General features: G+C 54.2%; 1 protein-coding gene across 1 annotated transcript; it reads right to left on the bottom strand.

Annotated features, from left to right (window-relative positions):
- Nucleotides 1–1,396: 1,396 nt before the first annotated feature.
- Nucleotides 1,397–27,562, bottom strand: LOC115892000 (transcription factor Dp-1-like). The gene is made up of 7 exons (XM_030926430.1): nucleotides 27,464–27,562; nucleotides 22,331–22,397; nucleotides 11,326–11,432; nucleotides 4,285–4,406; nucleotides 2,744–2,909; nucleotides 2,131–2,274; nucleotides 1,397–1,645 (listed from the first exon to the last, which is right to left on the bottom strand). The coding sequence occupies exons 1-7, from the start codon at nucleotides 27,545–27,547 to the stop codon at nucleotides 1,544–1,546; spliced, it is 792 nt and encodes a 263-aa protein (XP_030782290.1). The 5' UTR covers nucleotides 27,548–27,562; the 3' UTR covers nucleotides 1,397–1,543.
- Nucleotides 27,563–27,629: the final 67 nt, after the last annotated feature.

The raw sequence follows: 27,629 nt of genomic DNA, 5'->3' as shown, positions 1-27,629 counted from the left end.
CCCCCAGGTGGCGGCCGGCGGAGAGAACACAGTCCCTGTGCTCAAGGGGTCCTCACAGCCCTCCCTGCGCCCAGGCGACAGTGAGAAGTTGGCCTGGACATCTGAAAAGGCCAGCACCAGCCGCTGGGTGCTGACCTCTGCAGCCCAGGGACAAAAACACTCAGGAAGCGAGATCCTGAGGGAAGAACTAAGGGAAAGTGGGCGCATAGCCATCCGGGCCCGAGATAAGTGTCCTCCATGGGAAGGGCGCTCACACCTCACAGCCATCTGTGCCCATGATGAAAACGCCCACCACGGCAAGGGTGCTCAACAAAACATCAATTTTGGAAGTCGATTTCTTGCTGTCCTTCACCCCTCTGAGGCCACCCACCCCCGTGGCACCTACAGGGTGACAGCCTTGGAGGGGGTGCCGTGCCGTGGACTTCGCCCACCCTGGAAAGTGGAACGCGGAAGGGCCCGTGTGCTGCAGGGGTGCTCCTCTGGGGGGATGGGCCCTGCAAGGCTGAACCCAGGGCCAGGGCCTCAGGGCCCCAAACCAAGTGTTCCACTTGGAGGGAACTTCTCTGCATTAATGTAGAGCCAGGAGACTCCCTTCCTCTCCCAGCCACCCTGGGTCTATCCCTGCTGGGCAGGTACTAAGGCACTGGCAACCAAGACTGTCCCTCCTGACAGACTCTGTGGCCCTGAGCAGCTCTCGCCCACGAGTCTCCATCACCACGGCTGCCACACCATCCCCTCTGGGAGGGCTCGAGCACACCTCGGTCAGAGCAGCAGTCAGCTCTGCAGTGAGCACCTTTGCACACGACCCCCTCCACACCAGACACGGGGCCCCCAGGGGTGCCACCCACCCTCAGCACTCAATGGGAGGTGGGGAAGGCCAGCTCCAGGGCCCTGATCAGCACTGTCAAGACCCAGGCGCATTGCGCCCACCACAGTTTTACATGCCTCGCCTGGCACCTGGGCCCTGGGTTAAGCACCTCTGAGGGGATTTTTCAAACCTCCATCTGTCTTTTGGCTGTTTAGACACTGTGACAAGGGATACACACATACACATGCACGCACACAGGCACATGCATGCAGGCACACACACGCAGGCATGCACACACATCCACGCAGGCACACCCACGCACACACATGCGCGCACACACACAGGCACATGCATGCAGGCACACACACGCAGGCATGCACACACATGCACACACATCCACGCAGGCACACCCACGCACACACATGCGCGCACACACACAGGCACATGCATGCAGGCACACACACGCAGGCATGCACACACATGCACACACAGCCACGCAGGCACACCCACGCGCACACATGCGCGCACACACACAGGCACATGCACGCAGGTGCACACACACGCATGCATGCATACGCACACGTACACAACCTCGCTCTGGGAACACGGCCCACATTCAACACCTATGAGATTAACTCACACTCAGAATCTTAAAGCAGTCATTTGATTTGCCACACAGGAGCGTAACCCAAGGCAGTATGTTGCTGTTATAAAACGAAATTAGTAAAATAAAAATTACCCTGCCTCCAAAGATACGTATTCTCTTACCTGTAGAATAAGTTCTTGAAGTTGAGACTGTTTCTGTTTTATTCTTTCAAGTCTCCTCTGTCTTTCCACCTTCAAAAACAAACCCCCCATGTGGAGAATCATCACAATTGTTCCATACAGTGCATTTTACAACCTGCATCCTCGCAGCGTCACCTATGTTTGCCTTGAATGTAATCGAAGGGATATGGGCAAATCTAGACATAGCAGGTGCCACAAGATACAGGTGAGTTTTTCTTCCATTTCTAAACTATACCTTCTCCCCTCTCCTCTCATTTCTTGGCTTTAACTATGGTATCTAAAAAGAAAACAAAAATCCCACAAACTAGGATTCAGAATTAACCTATGCTAGAGTTTAACATACTCTAGTGGGTCTGGGCCAACCATGCTCCCTCTCCTGACAGCCGAGACTGAGAAACGCAGGGAGACGTCTGCATGACCGTCTGCCAGCCGTGCGGACACAGAGAGCATACGGGCATGGAGCCCAGAGCCTTCTGAGTGACGGACAGCAAAAACATCCACACAGACTTGAAGGGAAATCAAGGTTGAAGGGCCACCTCTAAGTTCTGACACTCCTGAGCAGAGTTGGTGGGCAGACCAATCCACTTGATCTCCTTCTTCTCCTTGGAGATGATGTTCATGGCCATCAGCACGTTTAAGGCATCGTAGACGCGCCGTCTTATGTTCTTCTGGTCATAAGCCTGGGGATGACAGGGAGTGGATTTTCCAAATGATCCAAAAAAGCCTGTGGATCCCACCTTAAACTGTAGGCCACGTGTACCGGCTCGAAGGGGCACCCTGTTCACAGAGCTGTCACCCCAACATGGACTCAGGGAGCGCTCCCACCCTACAGATGATGCAGGGCAAGACAGGGCTGTGCGAAGCCCGAGTGTGTTCCAGGAGGGGAGCTGGGGGCTCTCGGGTGTCGAGCCCAGCGGGTGAGGAGGGCATGTCTGCATTTCTGGGCCGCTGGATGTGCAGAGCCAGCCCACGTGCTCGCTCACTGACGCTGACAGAGCATCATGCCAGCAAATGGACTGGGAAAAATTCTTTCATGCTGTACTTGGAATTTTCTGTATGGTTTTAACTGTTCCCAATATTAAAAGAGTAAAACGTGCCACACCACTTGGTTCTGCTACCCTGGCCTCTCGGCCCCCAGCACACACTTACTGACTCGTTTGGTAAAATGTGGTTGTCGGCAGCACTGAACTCCGCGACCAGCTCGTCCGCCACTTCGTTGTAGGAAGTGGTCCCTTTCCTCTGCACCTTCTCGCAGACCTTCATGGAGAAATGCCGCAGGCCCTTGCCATTCTTCTCTCCTTTCCTGTTGCGCTTCCTTCAAAATACAAAGGAAAAAAGAAGCGACTGTGAGCCCTCCTGAGCATCAGCCTGAATCGAGGAATGCTTTTACCTGAGAGCTGTGATGAGCTGCACAAAAAGGGGCCATATCCCACGGGCGCAGCAGATCCAACACGTGAGCAGGCCAGGACCCCCTAGCCCCAGCCCCCAGGCCCAGTGCTCCTGCAGGTCAGAAAGCGAGTGTCTCCCTAGCAGGCTGCACCTCTGTCCTTCCAAGTGTCAGGGAAAGCGGGAGGCATCCCCAGGACCCGAATCAGCATATGGAAGGCGTATCAGTACACCAAGCACTTCTTTTTTTTTTTTTACTTTTTTGAGACGGAGTCCCGCTTTGTAGCGGGCTGGAGTGCGGTGGCGCGATCTTGGCTCACTGCAACCTCCACCTCCTGGGTTCAAGCAATTCTCCTGCCTCAGCCTCCCAAGTAGCTGGGATTACAGGCGCCCGCCACCACACCTGGCTAATTTTTTTGTATTTTTAGTAGAGACAGGGTTTCAGCATGTTGGCCAGGATGGTCTCGATCTCTTGACCTCATCATCTGCCGGCTTCGGCCTCCCACAGGGCTGGGATTACAGGTGTGAGTCACAAGCACCACTTTTCTAAACAGGGCAACCAGAATCAGGAACTATGGGACATTTCAGTGTAAATTTGGGAATTTTTAGGACAAATTTCAGCAGGCTATAATTTCATACGGCTTGGGCTGTGATAGCCGCTTGACAACAGGTGCAAACCGCTAAGTGTTCTTCACATAGAGGGAAAGCCCAACTCTGTACACTCTGGTCAGTCCCCACGTGGCGGGAAAGGTCACCTGAGGCTCCCAGCTGGTGAAGCTTTGGGCACCGACACAGGCAGGTTTTTGTAGCTTTGCGTGTGTGTTTTTTTAAGGAAAGACACAGCTCATCAGATCTTGCTTTAGCGGAAGGAGCCGCTCTGGTGGGATCACTCATGGGGGCCGTAACCCCAGGTGCAGTAGAGGCTGAATTCAGGGGCAGTGGGTGAAATCCATCCCACGTGCTCCCAGCACAGACGATGAAAAGTCTCCAAGGTCCTGTGGCAAGTACAAGGCCAGCTTCTCCCCATCTTGGCCAAGAGCTACCAGCCCTTCAAAGAGCACTCACTATACCAGACACAAAGCAGGGTGGGCAGTGCCCAGCCCGACTTCTCCATGACCGAGGCAGTGCGCCTCGACTGCACACCTGTGCAGGGCACAATGATGGGTGAGTGTGATTTGGAGGCTGACATCAATGCGCATGGGAGCCCCACCGCGCAACTGTGTCACGCACGTGGCCCAGGAGAACGTGGAGGTGCGAACCGCAAGCAATCCTACAACTCTAAGGGTCCAGAGGGAAGTGCTCACCCGGCAGACCAAGGTGAGGAGTCGGAAGGCTGGTTCTGAGAGGCAAAGTGAGTGCTGGGGGTGTGTGGGCTTCCTACCACCAGGGTGTTTGACGCTGCCGGTCTCTGAGGCGTACCAATTACCTACAGTCAAAAAAGACAATTCAGACAGTCAGTCCCCGCCCACACGGCGAGGGTGCCACGCCCACCAACTGTTCGCTATCTGCAGCCACTGCGGAATTTCGTTAACCACAGTGAGCAGCCACGACGGAGCAGGAAAAACGTCCGGCGGTGGACGCTTTTGACACGGTGACGGCATCACTACACCTGTTCTGACTGTGGCTCATCTTCCTCCTGTCAGTCACAGGCATCTTCTCCAATTAGACAAAAGCAACAAGAAACTTTGACCGACCCAAACAAGCAAGAACAGGACAGGGCAGAGCGTGACCCTCAAACCGCACACAAGGCGCTAATGGTCGTTTAACGAGGGGGGCGGCACAGAATTCCACGCAGGGCACTTCGGCACGCTTCTGGTTTCCCTCCACCCTTTTACTTCCTTTTAGTAACATGGACAAGGATGACATTGTATCCTTCCGTGGTACTAAAAAGAGGCCTGAAACAAACCAAAAACAGCTCTCACAGGACAAAAGCACAGGCAGGTGACAGCCACCACCTGGTAGCCCTGTGCCCTGGGGCCCTGTCCGGGGGGCCCCTGCACCCGCAGCGACGTCAGGCAAGGAGGGAGGGCGACCAGCCCTGGGGGCGGAAGGTGGGGGGCTTCACGCACCCCCGGGGCTCACACACCTGGGCCTCTCTGGGGGAACCACCAGAGGCAAGGCCAGTGTGGACGCTGACCCACCCACCCCACCCCACAGCACACCCGAGGTATCCACAACTATCTCTTCCTCAAGGGACATGCTGGCTGGTGTGACTTTTGACAAGTTCTTATCACTTTGGTTCCTCAATGAATGTTTGAGTGCGAATACCTGGGCACCCTCGTATAGGCAAATACAACTCTGACTACTCTGACTTCAAAGACCTTGTGGCACGACTCTATCTAAACTGGAAACAGTATTTCTCAGTAAATGTTAAGTCATTCAATTCACCACAAATCCAAGTGCCTCAGCGACTGAACTGCTTGTGTGGACATGTGGCTTTCGCTAAAGGGATTGGAGCTGGACACCTGCATGCTGGCGGGGGGACTTCATGCGGCTGACGCCCTGAGCTGCTCTAAGCTGGGCCCCCCACCCCGGCTCCCCTTCTTACAGGGATAAATGCATCACCTGCGGTGGCCCTGGGAGCAGCTGAGGGGACACTTTCCAAGTATCCCCAGGCCAGATCGCCTGTCAGCTTCTGAGAAGAAAAGCATTTCAACAGGACCAATCTTTTTATTGACACTCATGTCTCCGATGATCAGAAATGCATCAGAGTGCGGCCTTCCGTGGATCACCCCGTTAGCAAGCCACGAAATCAAACTAGTGAATCTAGTGAATTTGCTGCAAAACGAAACCATACAAAAGATAAGTCTCCTGGGCATAGATAAATGTCCTGTGAAGCTTGTTTGGTTCAATATGTGTGTGTGTGTGTGTGTGTGTGTGCTGCTGGGGCACTGCGCCACGTGGCAGATCGAAACAGCTGACAAAAGGACCCTGCGACCCGGTTGCCTGCAAGCACACTGGCCCCACACGGCTTCCTGCGTTGAGTTCAGTGGATGCCGTTCTCCGGGAGTCGATGTGAGACTGAGAACCCGCCAGCTCCATGCCAGGCAGTGCTGGCTGGCTCTACGCATACCACACGCACAGGTACGGGGGGCTGGAGAATCCCACACAGGATTCTAACCCACCTCATGGGTCTACTCCCTTCCCCGGGAATCCCAGGACCACACAAGGCACTGGATCTTGGCCCCAAGACAAATGCCATCACTGTGCCACTGTCCTCCAGTCAGGAGCAAACCGACTCACGAAGAGTGGCTCTGACTCACAATGGGGAACATCCCGATAAACCCGCGTGGGCTAAAAACACCCTAAGTCGAAATGCACGTCATCCACCTCTCCTACTGCACATCACGGCTTAGCCAGTCTACCTTACATGTGCTCAGATCACGCACATTAGCCCAGTCGGGCCAAAGCATCTCACATAAAGCACACTCTAGATGACTGTGGATATCCCAGGAGACCCACTGAATACTGCACTCAAAGGGAAAAACAGGATGGTCGTGTGGGCACTGGAAGCCGTTTCCACTGAATGCGTGTTGCTTTCGGACCATCTTAAAGTCAAAAAATCACAGGTCAAACCCACTGTAAGTAGGAAGAAGAGAAAGCCAGAGGGCAGGTGCACACCAGGTGCTCAATGGTGCTCACCAACAGCCTTTCCTGGAAGACAGGACTCAGCACCCAGGGGCACCCTGAGACCAAGCCGCCAGTGCACCGGGAAAGCGTTGTTACGGAGGCCAGGTCTTACAGGAAGCCTCCCTACTCTCCTGCTTTAACTGCTCCCTGCGGAAGGCCCCATGTCATCAGGCCCATGCAGTGCTGGGCAAGGGTGCCTGCACCTTCCTCTGCGTGCCCTGCATGGCAGCTCCCCTCGCTGCGTTTCGCAGCACTGTCCCTGCTCCTCACCCATCACCTGCAGCTCACCAGCCCTGTGAGCTGAGTCAGCTTCACGGGGCGGCCTGGAGCCAGCCCTCCCAGGAATGAGACGCGGAGGCGTCACTCCCGGACCTGGCACAGGTGCGTTTCCTTCCTGGTGCACAGGAAGCCGGGTGAACTCAGGCCGGCCGCCTGTGCCACAGGATGCCTTCCGGCCTCCCATTCAACAGACATGGAGCAGGCTCCCAGCCTCACTTCCCTACACCAGGAGCCACACTCAACAGCCACAGGAGCCACAGCAACACACTGAAGCCCTGCAGGGCATGTGTGGGCAAAAGTGCAGGGAAAACAGGAACCAAGGAGGTGCCAGAGGGTGGATGGGTCAGTGCCGAGAAGGACAGTTCAGAGTTGGGCCCCTCGGAAAGGAGAGGTTTCGGAAGCAGAGGCCACACTAGCTGGAGTGGTGGGCAGAGACCCTGGAAGGGAGAAGTGGTCACAGCACAATGAGGGGTGCTGCCCAAAGTTGGGAGACAGTGGGTCTGACTCCAACCAGGGCTTTCCAGGAGATCCAGGAGCCCTCTGGGAGCAGGAGGCAGGCATGGGCTGCAAGGCGCCAGGGACACCCACTCCTTGGATTTAACGGTGGCTTCTCTGGAGGATGGGCTCTGCCCTCATGACTCCCCCACGCGCTTCTCGTGGGGGAGCAGAGGAGGTGACCCGGGCCCCACAGGTCACGAGGGGTCTTCTCTTCCTACTGTGCTCACGGCTGGAATCCAAGCTGTGCTTCAGAGAAGGTAAATGACATGGCTTCAAACACTGCCGTTTGATTCTAAAGCTTTTGCAGCTTCCATGCCAGCAGTTGCTAGGAAACGGAGCACGCGGTGTAAGCATCCCACAGTAGAGGACCTGCCAGAGGTCCACCTTGCCCGAGACCAGTCCTCCTCCCCTAGAAGCCCCCCTCACTGGCTCCACAGCGAACCCTGGTGTTTTAAAGCAGCGATCCCCTACCTTTTCAGTACTAGGGACCAGTTTTGTGGAAGACAGTTTTTCCACAGACCGGGGTGGGGGTGGTTTTGGGAAGAAACTGCTCCACCTCAGATCATCAGGCGTTCGGTTCTCATAAGGAGTGCCGCCTGGATCCTGCACGTGCTGTTCACAGTGGGGTTTGCGCGCCGCTGATCTGACAGGAGGCAGGGCTCAGGCAATCACCTCCTGCTGTGCAGCCGGCTTCCTAACAGGCCCAGGGGTTGGGGACTCCTGATTTAAGGAATCCCTTCTGCCCTAAGAGCACACTTTTTGCACCTTAATTTCACACACTCTAAAAACTGAGATTACAACGTCTCTGTGTAGCGTGACCCCACTCAGACACAGAATCCTAGAGATGGACTAAGGTTAACTGCAGTGTCCAGAGAGACATGGCCAGCAGTGCAGCTGCAAAGGAAAGGCCACTGTGACCACAGATGCCGCCTTCTGGGACAGAGGCCTGGGTGGGGGCTGCTTCTCGCGGGGGTCTCACACAGGCCGCTGCTCCTGCCGGCTGAGCATATCCATCCTGCACACCTTCCTGTGTGTGAGCTAAGCTTTGCAGCACTGCAGGTTTCACAAGCATTTGCACCTCAAAAGACCTTACCTTGACAAGCCCTGTGCCTGCTGGCTGGTGAAGGTCAGAGACCTAAAGAAACTCCCACCACTTTCACTCACATGCCCGGACTGAGCTCCACCCCTCGCATCAGAATGAGCCAGTCCCGTTTTTTGTCAACCTCTGGTATATAAAAAGGTTTAAGAGACATTTGCCATTTGTCAGCTTTAATTCCTATCACTGGGATTTTGCAAAGCATGAAATAGCAATGACAAGCTCCACCCGAACAGGTGAATTTAAATCAGGAACTAGACTTTCAGTGACGAAGTTTAAAGCACATCAGTAAGATAATCTTCTCATTCATTTTCCTCCAGTGTATTCAGACCGGCAGTAAAGACGGAAGTGGTGCTACAATTATTCACCCAGATAAAACTCTGCTATGATATACAGCACCTATAAAATCAACCTTATAATTCCCAATCAACTTATAATCAAATCTATAATCTAATTATAAAGCAAAACAAAAACTGAATTTTTAGCGTTTATCAAAATGGCATTTACTGAAAAGCCGTGATCAGCCGTGATCAGTTATATCAGCCGTATAACATGGAAGAGCTTCCACAAACCGCTACTTTTTTTCTTTTTTTTTTTTTTTTGAGACGGAGTCTCGCTCTGTCCACCAGGCTGGAGTGCAGTGGCGCTATCTTGGCTCACTGCAAGCTCCGCCTCCCGGGTTCCCGCCATTCTCCTGCCTCAGCCTCCTGAGTAGCTGGGACTACAGGCGCCCGCCACCTCGCCCGGCTTTTTTTATATATATATTTTTAGTAGAGATGGGGTTTCACCGTGGTCTCGATCTCCTGACCTTGTGATCCGCCTGCCTCAGCCTCCCAAAGTGCTGGGATTACAGGCGTGAGCCACCGCGCCCAGCCAAACCGCTACTTTCAATGGCCACAAAACTTCTGCAGAGCAAGGTTTCTGTCACTTCCCACTGGCAGGAAAGGGGCCATGAAAGCTGCATGGGACCTGGAACCACTCACTCAGGACAGCTGTGTGGGAGCACGCACGGGGTTGGGGAGAGCACGCATGGGGAGGGGGCGCGGGCAGGGGGCACGGGGGGGCGCAGGGAAGGCAATCCCGCTCACGTCCCTCAAGGGTGTGACCCACAAGCTGCTCTCTCTTACAACTCATATCCTAAGATCTGTTAAAGAGTCCAGAGAATTTCAAGGGTATTTAAATAAATGGAAATAGCAAGAATGCATATAAAATAAAGACTAAAGTGCAAAAATGACCAAAATATCCCTGGTATGTGGTCATTGTTCTCTGAAGAAAACATCATTAGACCAAAGGGAGATGCCCTAGACAACAGAAAACAGCTCAGTACAGAGAGCTCTCTACAGGGCCAGGGACACCTGAGAGACACGGGAGGACACCTGGGGACGCCTGAGAGACATCTGGGGACACCTGAGAGACATCTGGGGAGAACTGAGAGACACGTGAGGACACTTGGGGATGCCTGAGAGACACGTGAGGACACCTGGGGACGCCTGAGAGGCACCTGGGGACACCTGAGAGACATCTGGGGACACCTGAGAGACACAAGAGGACACCTGGGGATGCCTGAGAAACACGTGAGGATACCTGGGGATGTGCCTGAGAGACATGTGACGACACCTGGGGACACCTGAGAGACACGTGAGGATACCTGGGGATGCCTGAGACACGTGACGACACCTGGGGACACCTGAGAGACACATGAGGATACCTGGGGACGCCTGAGAGACACGGGAGGACACCTGGGGACACCTGAGAGACATGTGACGACACCTGGGGACACCTGAGAGACACGTGAGGATACCTGGGGATGCCTGAGACACGTGACGACACCTGGGGACACCTGAGAGACACAGGAGGACACCTGGGAATGCCTGAGAGACACCTGGGGACAGGTGAACGGACAGGTTCTCATCCCACCCAGAGGCGTTCGATCCTTGTAAGAGGACAGGGCCACAGCATAGGCAGCACGGGGTGAGGGGGTGGAGTGGACCAGGAGGCTGGGGTGCGAGAGGTGCTGCATCATAAAGCCCAGGGCTGGCAGGAACAGGGCTGGGACAGCTGCCCAGGCGGGGCCAGAGCATCATCTCAGGACCAGGAAGGAGCCCTCAGACACCATAAACAGGTCCCCAAGGAAGGACTGGAAGCCCGGCCTAGCCTTGGGGTGGCTGTGTCCCTCACCACCAGCTCCAGTCACAGCCGAACCTGCCCACCCAGTGCCTGGGGCCCCACTTCGGTGAGGTCAGGATTCTGTGCAGGCTCCTCGTCTCCAACAGCCTGCCACCGGCAAGAACACAGAGGGCGGACAGAGACAGGAAACAGCATTGTGAGAAGCGGCATCAGTTGGCCAGCAGCAGCCTGGGGAGGGGGATGCGCCATTTCCCAACGCCCATGCGCCCTCTCCTGTGCACAGCCGAGGGAGCAGCATCTGCCCTGTCATTGCCCCGAGGCCAAGGCACGGCCACGGCCAGGGCCCTGCCCCTACCTGGCTTCCCAGCCTGGTGTCGCCAGGAGGGCCACGGCCAACACTCGGCCACATCACGTAAGAAGCCCTTGTTAGATGAAGAGCTTTGAGCTCTGACACTAAGAGGAAGGTGCCTCTGACCGGGGCCACGGCCCCGCCCATCACCCTCCAGCTACTGGAAGGATGGCGCGGGCTGGGGCACGTCTCCCACAACAACACGCAGGCAGCTGCAGAGGGCCGTGGGCTCCCTGACGAGGGGAAGGCCCTATGCTGCAACCAGAGTCCAAACCCAGGCATGCCTGGGAACACCCCCAACCACACGGCTCACCCAACCCCGACCCGCACCAAGATCCCGACTGTCCACTCCTGCGGGAGCCTTACCACTTGCTGGGCAATGTTGACATTGGACTGTCCAAAGGTTTTTGGCAAGAGCTGCTTCCCGAGCGGGTTGACAGCGGAGGGGTGAACGGCCACGAGGGACACCACGCCTGCAACACAAGGACACCAGGTCAAGGGCGAGACTCCTTTTCCAAGTGAAGGCTAAAAGTGACCGTTCCAGCAAGACGGTGCTTCCAATTAGAGATGCTTAGCTTTCCCCACTTGTACTGTCTCAAATCCATGGCTCAAGTGCAAACACCTCCATGAAGCTTAATTCCCAATGTAAAACCGTAAGGGGAGGGCCGCAGGGCCGTGCTGACGCAACCCAGGTGACCCAGGCTGATCACCCACTGCTCTGGCCCCTCGGCGAGGTCTGCAGAATGTGCTGATGGGACCACGGCCGGGAAAAGTCTGTGATTCTGTGACAATTATGGAACAGAATTTTAAAACTAGAATTTTTATCCCAACATTTCTCTATGAGGCTGCAAACCTAGCATGGAAATCTGATAATCCACTTTTCCTTAGGAAGGAGAGCCACATTTGTTCCTAGGAAGGAGCGTGCCTTCCGCGGAGGCTGCGCCTCTAAACACGCAGGAGCCCTCAGAACACTGGTGAAGCAAGTGGGGACCCCTCTGCAGGAGACGTGAGGCCTCTCTCCTCTAACAGCGGAATGCAAAAGGTCCTAGGGACATAGCAGTGGACAAAGTCCTGGAACATTTACACAAAAATAGTAAAATGAAGCTAGTAATGATAAAGTTCAAAAACTGGCATCAGCAGGCAGAAAGAACAGAGGAACCCATAAACTAGGTGGTAGCGAGCACCCTGGGAAACAAGGTGGGAGGCCTGATGGCCAGCACAGCCCAGGAGGGGCGTTAGGCGGCCACACGGAGGGCAGCAAGGGGCTCGCAGTGCCCCGCCCCATGGCTGGGGGAGCTGAGCAGATGGCCCCCCATTTGAAAACGCACGATACCCTCAGGTGAAGACAAGACAGACTTTCGGGTCATGACAATATCAGGAAAGGAGAACTCCGCAATCTCGCCACACCTCAGGCCTCCCCAGACAGCCGCCCGTCCGACCTCGGGCCTCCCCCAACAGCCGGCCATCCGAGGAGCTGCAGGACCCTGGACTTCCCCACAGGCATCTCCCTTCATTCCCACCAGTCAGCACCAAATGACTCACAAATCATCGGAGTGAGACTTTCGAATACGTTGTCTTTGCGATTGGTTTCATTTTGGGGCCCTTTACAACCCTTTACAAGCCCTTTACATGCGTTCTAAAAACATCTACTGCTTTTTATGCATTTCTTTAAAATACACTAAAGAATGAATTTTGCTGCTACATAAGAACACTTACTAATTTCTCTTAATAACCTAAGTTGGCCGAGACAGATCCTTAGGAAGTGATTAAAAAGACATCTGCCTTTGATCCAACTGGGTTAAATGTATTTTTACCACCCAATATCAACACATATCTAAAATTCTTTTCTGGAACTAAAATAAGATGATCTGCTGTGGGGTAATTTTCTTCCAAAAATAAAGATGCGTATCCTAAGAAAAGCAAATATTTACTTTTTAACTGTTTTATATATGTGAAAGGTATTTTTATTTTAGAATATTCAATTGAAAAGTCAAGATTGTACATATTCAAAATGTACAAGTGATAATTTGATGCACATATACACTGTGTAATACTTACCAGAGAAAGGCATTTTAAAAGCAAACATAATATTCTACTATGCAGGGAATGATTTAAAATACACAAACACTTTTCAGATTCACATACAGATGAGTAAATAGTAAGCTTTCCAGAATATTTAGCTGATTCATTACAAAGATAACATCTCTTAAAATTTGCAAACGAGTCTCTGATTTCAAAAAATGTGGAGAAAGCAACAGACCTGTGAGTTCACAAAAGCCAGCGGCACCGTCACTCCCCATCAGCAGCCAGGCGGCTCTTCCCGCCCTGCATGGCCAGGCCACAGCATCACAGCGCCCGGCCACAGCGCCGCCCACCAGCACCACAGGTACTGTGCACTCAGGCATCTCAGTCTGGGGCTCCCCTTTCCTGCCCCAGCAGGGAGTGTGGGTAGGACTCGGGGATTCGGGTGGTGTTGGGGCTGTGGGACAGCAGTGCAGTTGAGACCCTCGGGGCATCCGGCCTGCCCTCCATCTGCTCCGCCCACAGGCCGGCTGGCTGGCCTGCCTACGCCATCTGTCCTTCCAACCAGGTCTCTCCCTCTGGGCCAGAAGCCAGCACCATGAGGCTGGGGGGTGTTGCTGAGGGTTTTCACAGCTAGGAAGGGGGAGAAACACACAGAGGGAAGAGGGTCCCTCCTCTGGCACCCAGCGCAGGATGAGTGCATGCAGGCAGGCGTCCAGGGCCCCCGAGCTTCCCCACTCACTCCTGCTGTCCACCTGGAGTCTGAGCCCCACACCAGTTGCAGGAAAAGGGTTTCGGAGCCCGAGGGCTTGCCAAGCACAGAGGGCCCCTCCCAGCCTAGACACAAACCAACAGAGGACCTCTGAGCAGCACGTCAACCAGCAGCACCCCTGGGTCACCAGCTGAGTCTCTACAGGACAGAGGGCAGGGTACGTGCATCAGTAACAGGGAGAAGAAAGAAATCCTGAGGCTGAGGGTGAGTACCCCCTGCCCCACACCAGAGCAGCATTTCAGAAGGGCCTTGAGACAGGGGCTGAGTTCGCACGCCCACCCAGCCAGTGAGCAGCAAGGCCTCTCTCTGAATACATCTCAGACCACACCCAGAAGTACAGGCTGGAAAGGGCAGTGACTTCTGGGGTCCAGAGCTGGGTGGGTGGCCTTTTTTTTTTTTTGAGATGGAGTCTCGCTCTGCTGCCCAGGCTGGAGTGCAGTGACATTATCTCGGCTCACTGCAACCTATGCCTCCCAGGTTCCAGCGATTCTCCTGCCTCAGCCTCCTGAGTAGCTGGGGCTACAGGCACCCGCCACCACGTCCGGCTAATTTTTCTATTTTTAGTAGAGACGGGGTTTCACCATGTTGGCCAGGCTGGTCTTGAACGCGTGACTTCAGGTGATCCACCCACCTCGGCCTCCCAAAGTGCTGGGATTACAGGTGTGCGCCAATGTGCCTGGCCGGACTTCTTGTTTCTATTCATTGAGAAACTTTTCACATACAAACAATAACACGACAATTTTATTCCAGTACACTTAAAATACACTGTTATCATACTTGCTTCAAGTTTCGTAGAGACATAAGGAGCAGAAATAAAATGACAGTCCCCAGGATCCTCAGCCTCCCCACGAGACTGCCCTGTGTGCAGCTCCCAGGGCCTGCAGGGACGTACTCACTTCATTTTTCATACTTTCCCAGGATGTGCTGAACTGAACCTAAAGCTATAATAATTGTTTTTTGTGTGCCTCTGAAACACAGACAAATATTATATGGCTCACATTCTGCAATTCTGCCAACATTGTGTTTCAGACACCCATACATAGAGAGATCAGGCTGATTTCCTCAAACGCTGTTATGCTATTCCATTACAATAAAGTGGTCATATGAACACAGATGTCATATGAAAATGCTGTTTGTTATTACTGAACCGCATGCTGTGTGTTTTTCTCAGCACACCTGCCGCCAGCGAAGCCTTGGTCCAAGCGGCCGCTATCCCAGAGTCCGCCTGGCTCCCCAACCGGTTGTTCCAGTCCAAACGCACCAGTGGCAGCCAGGCTGTTGCTCCCCGCCACTTTTTTGTCCACCTCAGGGTAGAATGTTATTTCAATTAGTAGTTGTTGTTTTTGAGACAGGGTCTCACACTGTCACCCAGGTGGGAGTGCAGTGGTACAATCTCAGCTCACTGCAACCTCCACCTCTCGGTTCAAGGGATCCTCCCACCTCAACCTCTCAAGTAGCTGGTACTACAGGCTCGCACCACCACACCCAGCTAATTTTCGTTTTTTTTTGTAAAGACAGGGTTTCGCTGCATCACACAGACTGGTCTTGAACTCCTGAGTTCAAGTCATCCACCCGCTTTGGCCTCTCAAAGTGCTGGGACTACAGGTGTGAGCCACCCTGCCCAGCCAATCATTTAGTTTTAATCTGGCAATATAAGTAGAGTGTTCCACACATTTTCTTGGTAAGGCTGCCCCACACAATCTATGCATGGGAGGGAGGAGCACTAACATTTCAGGGACAAGCTGAGTCACATGAAGACATGGCCCACAAGCCGACTCTACAGAAATAATATTGTTTCAACTGTAAAAGGCACTACGTAACCTTTTTCAAATGAACTAATTAAAAACATTTTATATACAGCATTTTAAATGGAGAATTCCTTTCTTGGGAAGAAAATTAGTTAAGAATATATACGGTCTGAGTTGCTATAATCCATTAACAGAAAAAGGAGTCTAAATACAGTATTCACATTTTTATCATTACTTATCCTATTCTATTAATATCTATAGGGCTTCAGATAAATTATGAGACCATAAAGTTTTGTATTTTCTGAAAAACAATTTTAACATCTTTACATTGTCAGAGCCAGACGTCTGCGAGTTATTGTTTTGCCCACCAAGCTGGAGACGTTTTGTCTGCTCATCTGGCCAAGCACAGCCCCTCTGCAGGGGAGCGGCTCTGCAGGTGAGTGCCTCCGTGGCTGGCTCACAAGCAGCATTTGTGCACATTGGCCACAACAGAACATTCTTCTCTGTTGTCAGCACTGAGGAGGAAGCTCCTGCCTAAGTGACCACAGCCAGGCACCTGCCCCATGGAGACACTGCTCTCCCCACACTCCATTCAGACTCAGGAGACCTGAGCTCCTAGAACGCAGGTTGAGGCAGCTCCCACACAAAACCTATCCTCTGGCAGTTATCAGAGACCTCAGCTGCACAAACCACACATCTACTGCACCTGACGTGGCTGGGCCCCCCAGCAGGACCTGCTCCTGAGAACACGCGGTTACTACTCCAAGTTCACAGCATGGCTGAAGTCGCTCCCACAAACCTCTCTGTACAAACACACAGAGCTCCAGGAGGCTACCCTGCATCCACAGTCATCATCTCACACCTGGGAACAAGGGTTACAGCCACAGAAATGTCATTACTGGGCTAAAAACAGAGGCTGGGTTTTTAATATCCTTCGGGGTAAAAACAGAGAAATACGAAGAGAGAAAAAGCTGATGGCCTCTCCTGACAGTTTTGTAGGAGGCTGGCAGTTTGAAGAGGCCAACCAAAAGTTATACCCTCCCTTCCTATAACCCCCTTCCCTAACAGTTGTACAAAGAGCAGTGCGTTGGGTGGGGCGGGGGGAGGGCACAGTTCACAAGCGACAGTCACCACGAGTAAGGAATTACGTAAGCAACACTAAGCTTCTGACCACACATCACTGCTAAATTTCCTCCTCCACTTAGAACCCTAAAGCCGACAGACATGAGACTGAAGCAGGAGGAAAGTAAAGACACAACAAAGGGAGATGATCTTTCGGAAGCAGTCATTCTGGGCTAAGAGCACATGTATAATCAAATGCCCACATGTGCTGGGCATTCCCATATGAGCAGCAACCGAGGGACCCAGGCCCGGCGCCGCAGACAGGGTGAGCCTGCACCGCACACAGCCATGACCTGTGTCTGAGTGCTCTCCACATACTCACTATGTTAAAAATCATGAGCACACTATGAGAAAAAGGCAGCAAATAACAAAAGGTAGCAAAACGCATCACAGTCGCCGAAGCCACGAATAGAAGGGCCCCAGTGACTAAAGACAGGAGCCACCAAAAGGCATGGGGAGGACGCAGACACTCCACGCACCAGCTGCCAAAGTACACGCTCAAATGTACACTTACACTTACACATTTACTCTTTTTTTTTTTTTTTTTTTTGAGACAGAGTCTCACTCTGTCACCCAGGCTAGAGGGCAGTGGAGCAATCTCGGTTCACTGCAACCTCCGCCTTCCGGGTTCAAGTGATTCTCCTGCCTTAGCCTCCTGAGTAGCTGGGATTACAGGCACGCAACCACAGCGCCCCAGTAATTTTTATATTTGTAGTGGAGAGGCAGTTTCACCATGTTGGCTAGACTGGTCTTGAACTCCTGACCTCAGGTGATCCACCTGCCTAGGTCTCCCAAAGTGCTGGGATAACAGGCGTGAGCCACTGTGCCCAGCCTACTCATTTGATACGGGGTCTGGCTCTGTCGCCCAGGCTGGAGTGCAGAGGCTCAATCACAACTCACTGCAGCCTCGACCTCCCAGGCTCAAGCGATCCTCCTGCCTCAGCCTCCCGAGTAGCTGCGACTATCTATAGGCATGCACCACCATGCTTGGCTACTTTTTTTTTTTTTATTTTTTGTAGAGATGGGGCCTCACGTTGTTGCCCAGGCTGGTCTTGAACTCCTGGCCTCAAGCAATCCTCCCACTGCAGCTCCCCCATATCTCACTGCAGCACTGAGATTTCTGGTGTGAGCACCTGCACCTGGCCTACACACGTATCTGCGCTCTCAGGAACAGTGTGGGCGGATTCTCGGTGAGCCTGGATCACCCCTCGGTACAGGGGTGCACAGGCAGCCCTGAGGTACAGACAGACAAGCACACTTCCAGGCCAGCTGTGGCCTCCCGGCTGGCCTCCCTGAGGACGAGGTGCAGGTCGGACAGGATTGCACACATCGGAGAGGAGGATGCAGGCAGCCCTGGGGCCAGGTCACCCTGGGACGGGGGCAGGGTGGACCAGGCAAAGCCAGAGGGAAAGCTCCTATCAGTACTGCGGGGCCACAGGCATGATATGAGGAAGAGCCCACCTGTGACACACAAAGCCTAAAAACACACCACCAAATGCTGGTGAGGACGTGGAACTGCCAGACACACAGTGTGTGTGCAAATGTTCACACCAGCATTTTGCTCTCAGGAAACAATCAGAGGCAAACCAAACAGCCACGACTAAAATGGCCCACGTAAAATGTATCGTCAAAACCTCCACGTTGGGACTCTCATCCTTGGGGAGCCTGTGGATACAAAATGTCTCGAGTTTGGTGCATTTCTCAGAAAAGCAGTTTTCTGAGCCTCGAAGGGTGTGATGGTGTTTTAACGTGTCAGCCTGACGGTGCTCTATCCCGTTATTCAGCCAAAGGCCAGCCGAGAACTTGCCGCTAAACTCCTTGAAAAGGAGCCATTAAGCAAAGGAGATTGTGCTCGATGCAGGTGGGCCTTGTCTAACCCAATGAAGGCTTTTTAGAGCAAAACCTACATTTTTCCAGAAAAAGAATTCATCACCAATCGCCCTGCAGGTTCCGCCCTGGTGGCCCCACTATGGCTAGGCTGGGTCCTGTAGTGAGTCCCCACCTGGGTTCCCCGTCCCCCTGGCTGTTGCTCTAGAGAACACTGACAATCACAGTGAGGACCTGGACACAGGCCCCCCACAGCAGCATCAGGAAGAGACACAGTGGCCCCAAGCAGTTGTGGAGTGGAGAGGAGCTGGGAGGACTAGGGCCAGGGACCCACGAGGAGCCTCGGCTGGGCTCATCCCCTCTACCTTCCCCTGATCCACTCTCACCAGGACAGCTCCTGTCCTGCCTCAAGATCTGACTCAAGCAAGGCCTCCACAGCCCTCGAAGTGCTACCGACCATACCCTGGGCTCGCAGGGCACAGACGGAGGAAGGCGGAGCCTTGCTCACTTGCACCACCAAGGGCAACTCAAAAAGCACCCGCAACGGCTCCATCTAAGGGCGCTGAGGGCCCTGCCTAGACCGCCCCACCTCCCAAACTAGAGGCAAGGTGGGCCCACTAGTGAAGACGGGTGTCTGTTGGGGAGGCAAGGACTATACGCTTACACACACACACAACTCACACACATGCACAATCAGAACTCACACTCAACTCATGCACATACACGCACACTCACACAACTCATACTCAACTCGCACATAAACACACAACTCATTCAACTCACGCACACAACTCACATACACACATGCACACGCACAGAACACAACACACAACACTCCACACACACCTCACTCAACTCACACCCAACTCACACGTGCACATGCACACAACTCACAGGCAACTCACACACACAACACACATCTCGACTCACAAATGCACGAACACAACTGACACAACCCACGTGAACTCATGCACACAACACAAGCACTCCACACACACACTCTTCACAATTCACATAACTCACTTGCACACACACAAGCACACAACTCACACGCATGCACCCACAAACTCACAGGTACACTCACGTACTCACACAACTCATGCACACAACACACATGCACACTCAACACATACTCAACTCATGCACACTCAGACATGCAGTCACTCCTCATGCACAATGCACCAACAAGCACTCCTCACATACACACTCATTCACGCATACACACTGACATACACTCATGCACACACTCCTCACATGCACACTCAGTGACACACACATTCCTCACGCACACTCATGCACACATATTGACACAGACACATGCAAACACCAACAAACTGTTCTATTTGTTAAACAGAATTCTCTGGAACGAACACCGGAAGAGAACACTAGTGCTCACCTGCTTGGGCAGAAGAGGAAAGAAGGAAACCTCTCCGCACCTTTTCATACTTCAAAATTTTAAAACATGAACACGTCACTGACTCAAAACCAAATTTAAAATAACCACGTGTGGCCAGGTGCAGTGGCTCACGCCTGTAATCCTAGCACTTTGGGAGGCCGAGGCGGGCGGATCATGAGGTCAGGAGTTCGAGACCAGCCTGACCAATATGGTGAAACCCCATCTCTACTAAAAATACAAAATTAGCTGGATATGGTGGTGGGCACCTGTAATCCCAGCTACTCAGGAGGTTGAGGCAGGAGAATCACTGAATCCGGGAGGCGGAGGTTGCAGTGAGCCGAGATCGCGCCACTGCACTCCAGCCCGGGCGACAGAGTGAGACTCCATCTCAAAAACAACAACAACAACAACAACAACAACTCCACGTGTGTGGTGGAGTCAACACCAGGTGAGGGCAGGGGAGGCCCAAGAGCTGCTGCCGGCGATCCGGGGAAAGAACTGACCATCCCAAGGCTCACCTCGGAGGGATCAGGGGGCCGGGGCACGCGGGGTGAGCAGGCAGGAAACGCATGGCCCTGCTGGGCCGTGTCAAAACCAGAACATTTTCAGCTATGCTACGAATGCCAGAATATGTTCCCTCCTGATCCCTGCAATTCAACTCTTCAGCTCCATTAAACTTGTTACAGATTTAAGCACAGATTTGTGAGTAAGAATGGAAAAGGAGACGGCCCACATGTGGTAAGAAAGCCTACTGCATGTAACCTAACGAGGAATCCAAATTCAACACCATAGTAACAGACTTCATCATTTCCAATGGTGAAAATGGTGAACCTTTTTCATTGTTATTTCTGCTTTATCACCTGAACAGAAAATGTCATGCCTGTAACTTGTGCACTTTTTTTTTTTGAGACGGAGTCTCGCTCTGTTGCCCGGGCTGGAGTGCAGTGGCCAAATCTCAGCTCACTGCAAGCTCCGCCTCCCGGGTTTATGCCATTCTCCTGCCTCAGCCTCCTATGTGCACTTTTAAGTGTTCAATTAGTTACACTAAAACTATACTTCTCTCAAGCAATCTGTGAATCCTCAAATGATCAAGACAAAAAGCTCATAAATAATCCTAAAAGGGCTGCGTAGATTTGCTCCCTACTCCTAGAAAAGCAGCAGGGAAGGACCTGCGTCAGCAGAAAGAGCAGGCCAGTCCCACCTCCTTCCTCTGGCAGGGCCCACGGGCAGCAGGAGGCTGGGGAGGCTGCAGGCTGGCTCAGGTCACAAGGCCAAGTTCTTTCAAGGAAGAGACCAGAGTAGGACCTACGGACGGGCCCAAGGAGACATCTGGACCTGGCTCCGCAGCACGTAGGGGTTGGAGGCAGATGGCACCATGGGCGCCCACACCAGCATTGGACAGAAGGGACAGGCAGCAGGGCCAAGCCTCAGCAGAGAGCTGGTGGCCTGGTCACCCACGCCCCAGAGCCACGGCAAGCACTGAGAGGTCACTTACAAGGGTCTCAATGTTAAGAGTTAAAAAAGCTCATTTTAATATATGGGAATAATTAGAAAAATCAGAAGGTTCCTTCTAGGAATCTAAAACGGAAACACATCCAGGCCTCTAGGCTCCTCCCTGGGCTGACGCAACCAGGTGCATGTTGCGACCAGAGCACTCAGTGGACCCACTAGGCTCTGCAGGCAGAAACGTCTCAGGACAAAGCAAGCTCTTCCACAAGCTTGTCTCCCAGCAATATCACAACCAACCACAGTAAACTGCCTGCCACGCACTCCCAGCTCCACACAGCACAGCCTCTCACGAGGGGCCAAGCACCGCACATCAAAGCTTCTAAGTGTGTGTCCTGACCCAGCACAGGTAAGGAGTTTACCTGGGAAGTAACCAGGTGAGCACACACACCTTCATGAATGTAAACCACAGCACCACTCCAAGGTGTGACATGGAAACTGCCAACCGTGGGACCCGGAAGAGGCGGCTTCAACCTCTCCAGCTGACTTCCTCCCCTGGATTCCTCAAGACAGGAAGAATGGTTTTTCCTCAAGAGCTAGTAAAATACACACGCGAAGCGTTACACGTGGCAAGTGCTCGCTTCGCAGGAGGTGTGCACCACGGTAGGCCCATCGTTCCTGAAACAGCACAGGTGAGTCCTGCTTCTGGAAGTGCCCACACCACTGCTGAGACGTCATTATCTGTGGGGTGGCGGAAAACAAATTATCTTTACTTCTTCTTTACATTATTCTACCTTTTTCTAAACTTTTGCAAATAGTATACATACCTTAGAATTCAAAATCCGCAAAGCTGCTGGTGTGTGTGCAGGCTGTGTTCTAAATATTAGAAGGCCCCTACGCCCACCCTCCTGGGTTCCCGGAGCAAAAGGTGCCCGTGCAGGAGACGCCATCATTAGCAAGAGGCTTCCACGTCAACAGCTTCATAAACACGTGAGCTTCGCGCATTCATCAAACACAGTCCGGAGCAGGTGCCCTTACCTTTTCCGGGACTGAGGTTCTGGTCTATGAAGACCTTGAGTTCTCCGTTGGCTTCAATTAGACCGGCCTGCAGAAAGCAAACAAAACCATAATAAATACAACAGCTAAAAGGGCTACGAAACAAGGGGTGTCTAAAGCCACCCTCAAGGGTTCTATAAATAACGTTGTAAAAGGCAGAAGGACCACAGCTAAGCAACGCCAGGAACCCCAGGAGAACGCCAGGTCCGGAGAAGGAACGTCGCTGTCACCACGGCACCTGCAGGGCCAAAACAGCATCGTCCACCAGGAATTAGCCACGACTTATAGAATCCACACAGTCTTGAAAAATCACGATCGGAATGATGAGGAAAATGTTCACAATAGAATGTTAAACGAAAGGCGGCACAGATAAGAGTACAGCCACAACAGCGGGGGCTGGGGCATGACGGCGCAGCCACACGGCGGGGGCAGGGGCGTGACGGCGCAGCCACACGGCGGGGGCACACGCATGACAGGACAACCACACAGCCGGAAACATATGCATGATGGTGTAGCCACACAGCCGGACACACACGCATGATGGTACAGCATACAGCGGGGCACATGTGTGACAGTACAGAGAGCACAGCAAGAACACACGCGTGATGGCACAACCACAGCAGGCGCACACACGTGACAGTATAGCCACAGCAGGGGCACACGCCTAATGGTACAGCTATACGGCAGTAACACACACCTAACGGTTCAGCCACACAGCAAGACACATTAAGGGGGACTCCTATCAGAATTGTCAACCTCATCCTGCTTCTCCAGAAAAGTCATGAAATCTTTCATTCTCTTACTTGTCCCAACAAAACGTCAGTCCCCAGGGCTGGGCTCTGCGAAGGAAAGGCCATCCCAGAGGAGGTCTTGGAGGGGTGGCCTCTGGGCGTGGCCGCCTGAGCATGAGCACACACACAGCAGCACGCTTGAGTACCCCGGGTCTGAGGAGGCCACGCACCTCAGGCAGTGGGGCTGGGGGGCGGCGATGGGGGTTGCTGTCTTCGCTAAGGGTAAAGACACCCGAAGGCACCCTTCTGTAGACAACACCACGGGAACAAGGAGACGCCATGACCCCATGGTGCCACCCACATAAGTCAGGGGACATGGGGAGGCAGCCCAGGTACAAGCCAGGGAGCCAAGACTAAAAGCCCAGCAAGATGACCCCTGCAAGACCACTGGGCAATTTCCTGAGCATCTTCACAACCCCTTTCCCTACAGAAGATGAGGAAAACCAGGGCTGCCCGTAAGCTTGAGGACGACGGCAAGTTCACATCCTAGGAGGCTAAAAAAAGATAGTAACGACAGACATTCAAACTGGGTCCAACCACACTTTCTGAGTCTGGCTGTGCAGCAGGCACCATCCCAGCCCTGGCTGTGGGACTTGCTGGGAGGTGGGTGGACGACCCAGTGACCACCTGCACACAGAGCCAGGTGAGGTGGGATGTGCAGGAGGGGCTGCATCACACTGGCCACACCAAGGGGCTGGGATCCAGGCTCCACCACGCCCAGGGGCCCAAAGACGGCTTGTGATGCAATCTCAAGGAAAAGAGCTGTGGGGCAAGAACCTGACCACACCCAGGAGGCGCCTCTGAGGCCACCAACCTGATGCAGCACCAGACAGGCCCCGCAGAGGGCTGCGCTGGCACAAACGCACGACACCAGACAGGCCCCGCAGAGGGCTACGCTGGCACAAACGCACGACACCAGACAGGCCCCGCAGAGGGCTACGCTGGCACAAACGCACGACACCAGACAGGCCCCTGCAGAGGGCTACGCTGGCACAAACGCACGACACCAGACAGGCCCCGCAGAGGGCTACGCTGGCACAAACGCACGACACCAGGCAGGCCCCGCAGAGGGCTACGCTGGCACAAACGCACGACACCAGGCAGGCCCCGCAGAGGGCTACGCTGGCACAAACGCACGACACCAGACAGGCCTTGCAGAGGGCTACGCTGGCACAAACACACGACAGGAAAAGCGTGACCCGTGGTCAACAACGGTGCCTGAAAGCCGGCGTGCATGGCTTTGTGCTGGCACCCATTAGTGTGTTATACATATGAGATGCCAGACGTCCTGGTCACCATGAGGGCAATATCATCCAGGCCAGGTTGGTAAGGCCGAGATGTTAAGCCTGGGAGAGAAAGGGCAGGAGGGTACGGCCAGTAAGAAAAAGGCAAGTGGGTGCGGATAGGTGGCTAAGCCAGGTACACACGGCCAAGTGGCTATGGCGGGCCAGAATCCACAGGAGATGAAGGCCAAGACACTACAGCAAAGTAGGTAAGGTCAGGTGACTATGACCAAGGAGGTGAAAGCAAACTAGGTAAGACTGAGAAGTTAAACACAAGGTGGGTCAGCCAGAAGTGAACAGCCAGGTGCGTAAGGCCAGGAAGTTACAGCCAGGAGGTTAAGGCCTGGTGCGTGAGGCCAGGAGGCAAGGGCCTCGGTCAGGGCTGGTCAGGCTTGAGCCCAGCTCGAGCATCTGTGTGGGAGTGGAGCATGCTCCAGCCCCGGGTGCGTGGAGCTGGAGGAAGCCGTGCCAGGGGTCTGATGGAGCAAGTCCCAGTTGTGGAGGATGACCGCCCTCCCACCTACACAGCCAGGGCTGTGTCCAGTTTCCCTGCATGGCGTCTGCGCTCCCAGCCCTGGCCTGTGGCAACCGTGGTTCGGGCTCTGAAGCCGTTTTGTACCACTGCCCCTGTCTATCGCCCTCCCTCACCAGGATGAACAAATGAGCACCTGCTAAGAAGTGCAGGGCCAGGGACTGGTGCAGGGCACGCACTGCCCAGGGTGGCACAGCGCCTTTTTTCTGTTGGTGGGGACAGCCCGATGGGCAGAGACAGAGCAGGGACTGCTCCTCCCCATGCCTGCAGGGTGTGTGGAAGACCCCCAGGAGCAGCGGCTGCTGTGGCCTCCATGAAACGCCGGCAAGTCAGGCCTCAACAGAGGAGCCCCGCCTAGGGCCACCGTGCACTCAGACACAGGCCTGGCCCGGCCACCGCGACGCTCGTGTCTGTAAACGTTCTGCCGCTGCTCACATAAAACCCTCCTCAAGTGCACCAATACAGGCCCTGCAAGAACACCAACTGCCCTTGCCCAGGGGAGACCTCGGCAGCCGCAGGGGCTGGGGCACAGGTGGCCTGGATGTTTCTCACTCTACCCCACTGACTCGGTGGTCAGCCCCGGCTGGGACAGGAACTCAGCAATCCCTGAGTAGCCCACGCCCAGGAAACCCAGGTCCAGGAGACCACTGCCCCGTCACCGCCACCCACCGGCACAGCCCCTCCTTCCGGGCAGTGCTTCCTCCTCCCCAGCAGCTGCCCAGGGAGTTAACGGGCCAGGCTGTGGACCCAGGTGGCCCTTCCAGGAAGACTGAGATGGGGTGAAGGGGCCCGTCTTTCTCCACCAGCCTCAATGTTGTGACATACAGCTCTGGGGTAACTGCACGGACGCGGAGCACACAGTGACGGCAGCCAGTGAGGAGAGAACAAGGCCCACATGTGGGCCAGAGCCGCACTGCCGACACAAGCGTGGCATCATCTGTGGGTCCAACTGGGTCTGCCACAAGCATCGTTTTGCTCCAGGAAAAACCCTTTCATTCCCCTTCTTTATGCAACTCATGCTTCTGAAAGTAGAAATGGCAGATAGCACTTCAAAATCCACAGCCTCAGCCTGCTGGTTCCACCGGCCACGTGCCCAGGTGTCGCTAGATCCCTGGCAAGCGCCCGCAGCTCACAGCTGGCCCCTTTCCTCAGCTTTCTCCTGGAGAAGCTCTGGGCCCAGGAGGCAGGGGCCATGAATGACACCCTGTGCTGTCTCAGCAGCAGCGCTGACGCTGCCACCTGCACGCCTCTGTCAGGGGCCACCCTCCCTGCAGGGTGTTTGGCGGCGTCCTCAGCCTTCACCCCGGGTGGGACAATCAGAATCATCTCCGGACACTGCGAAGCCACCGGCAGCCAAGAACCACAGACTCAGAGGCATGACTTCTGGGGCCGCAGGGCCTCTAAAGCAGACCTCTCCAGGGCTGGTGGAGAACAAATGCACACCTGGCTACAGAGGCTACAGTCTCAACCTTAATTTCCAACTAGGAACACGAGGCTGTAAGACAGGAAACCTGACCTAAAAGGAAACCACACAGTGGTTCCTGTGGTGCCTGTAAGTGCCTATCTTGATGGGATGCGCTTACTCCACACTGAGTTTGACAAACACTGAAAATATTTCATAATACAATGTGTGTCAAAATCACACGGGAAATGCAAACTCTCCTTTCCATAAAGGAGATTAGAAAACAAAACCACCACCTAGACTGCCTCTGTTCACAGATCATCTGAAGAACTCACACAAATGTTCTACAAACCAGCACTGGAGGAGGGTGAACCGGGGAGACGTGAGTGGGAGCAGGCGGCTGACGGCAGGGCTGGGCCACACAGCCTCCAGGAAGGCTCTGTGGCATCTTCATGTGCGGCCCTCCTAATCCTGCTTGGGATGGTATTTTGAAGTGACTGGGCCATGAAGGCACAGCCTCCCAGATGGAATCTGTGCCCTGATAAAGGGGCTCCCTGGCCCTACCACCAGGTGAGGGCACGGCAAGAAGATGCTACTTACCAGCCAAGCAGTGGCTCTCACCAGACACCAAACCTACCAGGGCCTTGATAGTGGACTCTTAGGCTCCCGAGCTGTGAGCAGTCGATTCCTGTTGTTTACAAGCTGCCCAATTCATGGTGACGGTATTCTTGTGACAGCAGCCCAAGCAACCAGGACAGGCTCTCCTGCAAATACCCACCACCGTGCTGCCTTTCCAATGGGCCCTGCTGCAGACATCCACCACCACGCTGCCTTTCCAACGGGCTCCCCTGAGGACACTCACCACCACACCACCTTCCCAACAGGATCCCATGCAGACACTCACCACTGCACTGTCTCCTACCGGCTCCCCTGCAGACACCCACCACCGCACCACCTTCCACAGGATCCCCCGCAGACACCCACCACCGCACCGCCTTCCCACAGGATCCCCCGCGGACACCCACCACCGCACCGCCTTCCCACAGGATCCCCCGCAGACACCCACCACCGCACCGCCTTCCCACAGGATCCCCCGCGGACACCCACCACTGCACTGCCTTCCCACAGGATCCCCTGCAGACACTCATCACCGCACCGCCTCCTACCAGCTCCCCTGTGGACACTCAACATTGCGCCACCTTCTCCCTGAACTGACTTCTGTGATCCGACCCCCGGGAGGATGGAAATAAGGGGCAACTTCTGAAGCTAGGTC

The sequence above is a fragment of the Rhinopithecus roxellana genome, unplaced genomic scaffold (genome assembly GCF_007565055.1).
Source record: "Rhinopithecus roxellana isolate Shanxi Qingling unplaced genomic scaffold, ASM756505v1 contig2933, whole genome shotgun sequence".
In the NCBI taxonomy this organism is placed as follows: Eukaryota; Metazoa; Chordata; class Mammalia; order Primates; family Cercopithecidae; genus Rhinopithecus; species Rhinopithecus roxellana.
This window is presented reverse-complemented; position numbering and strand designations above follow the sequence as displayed.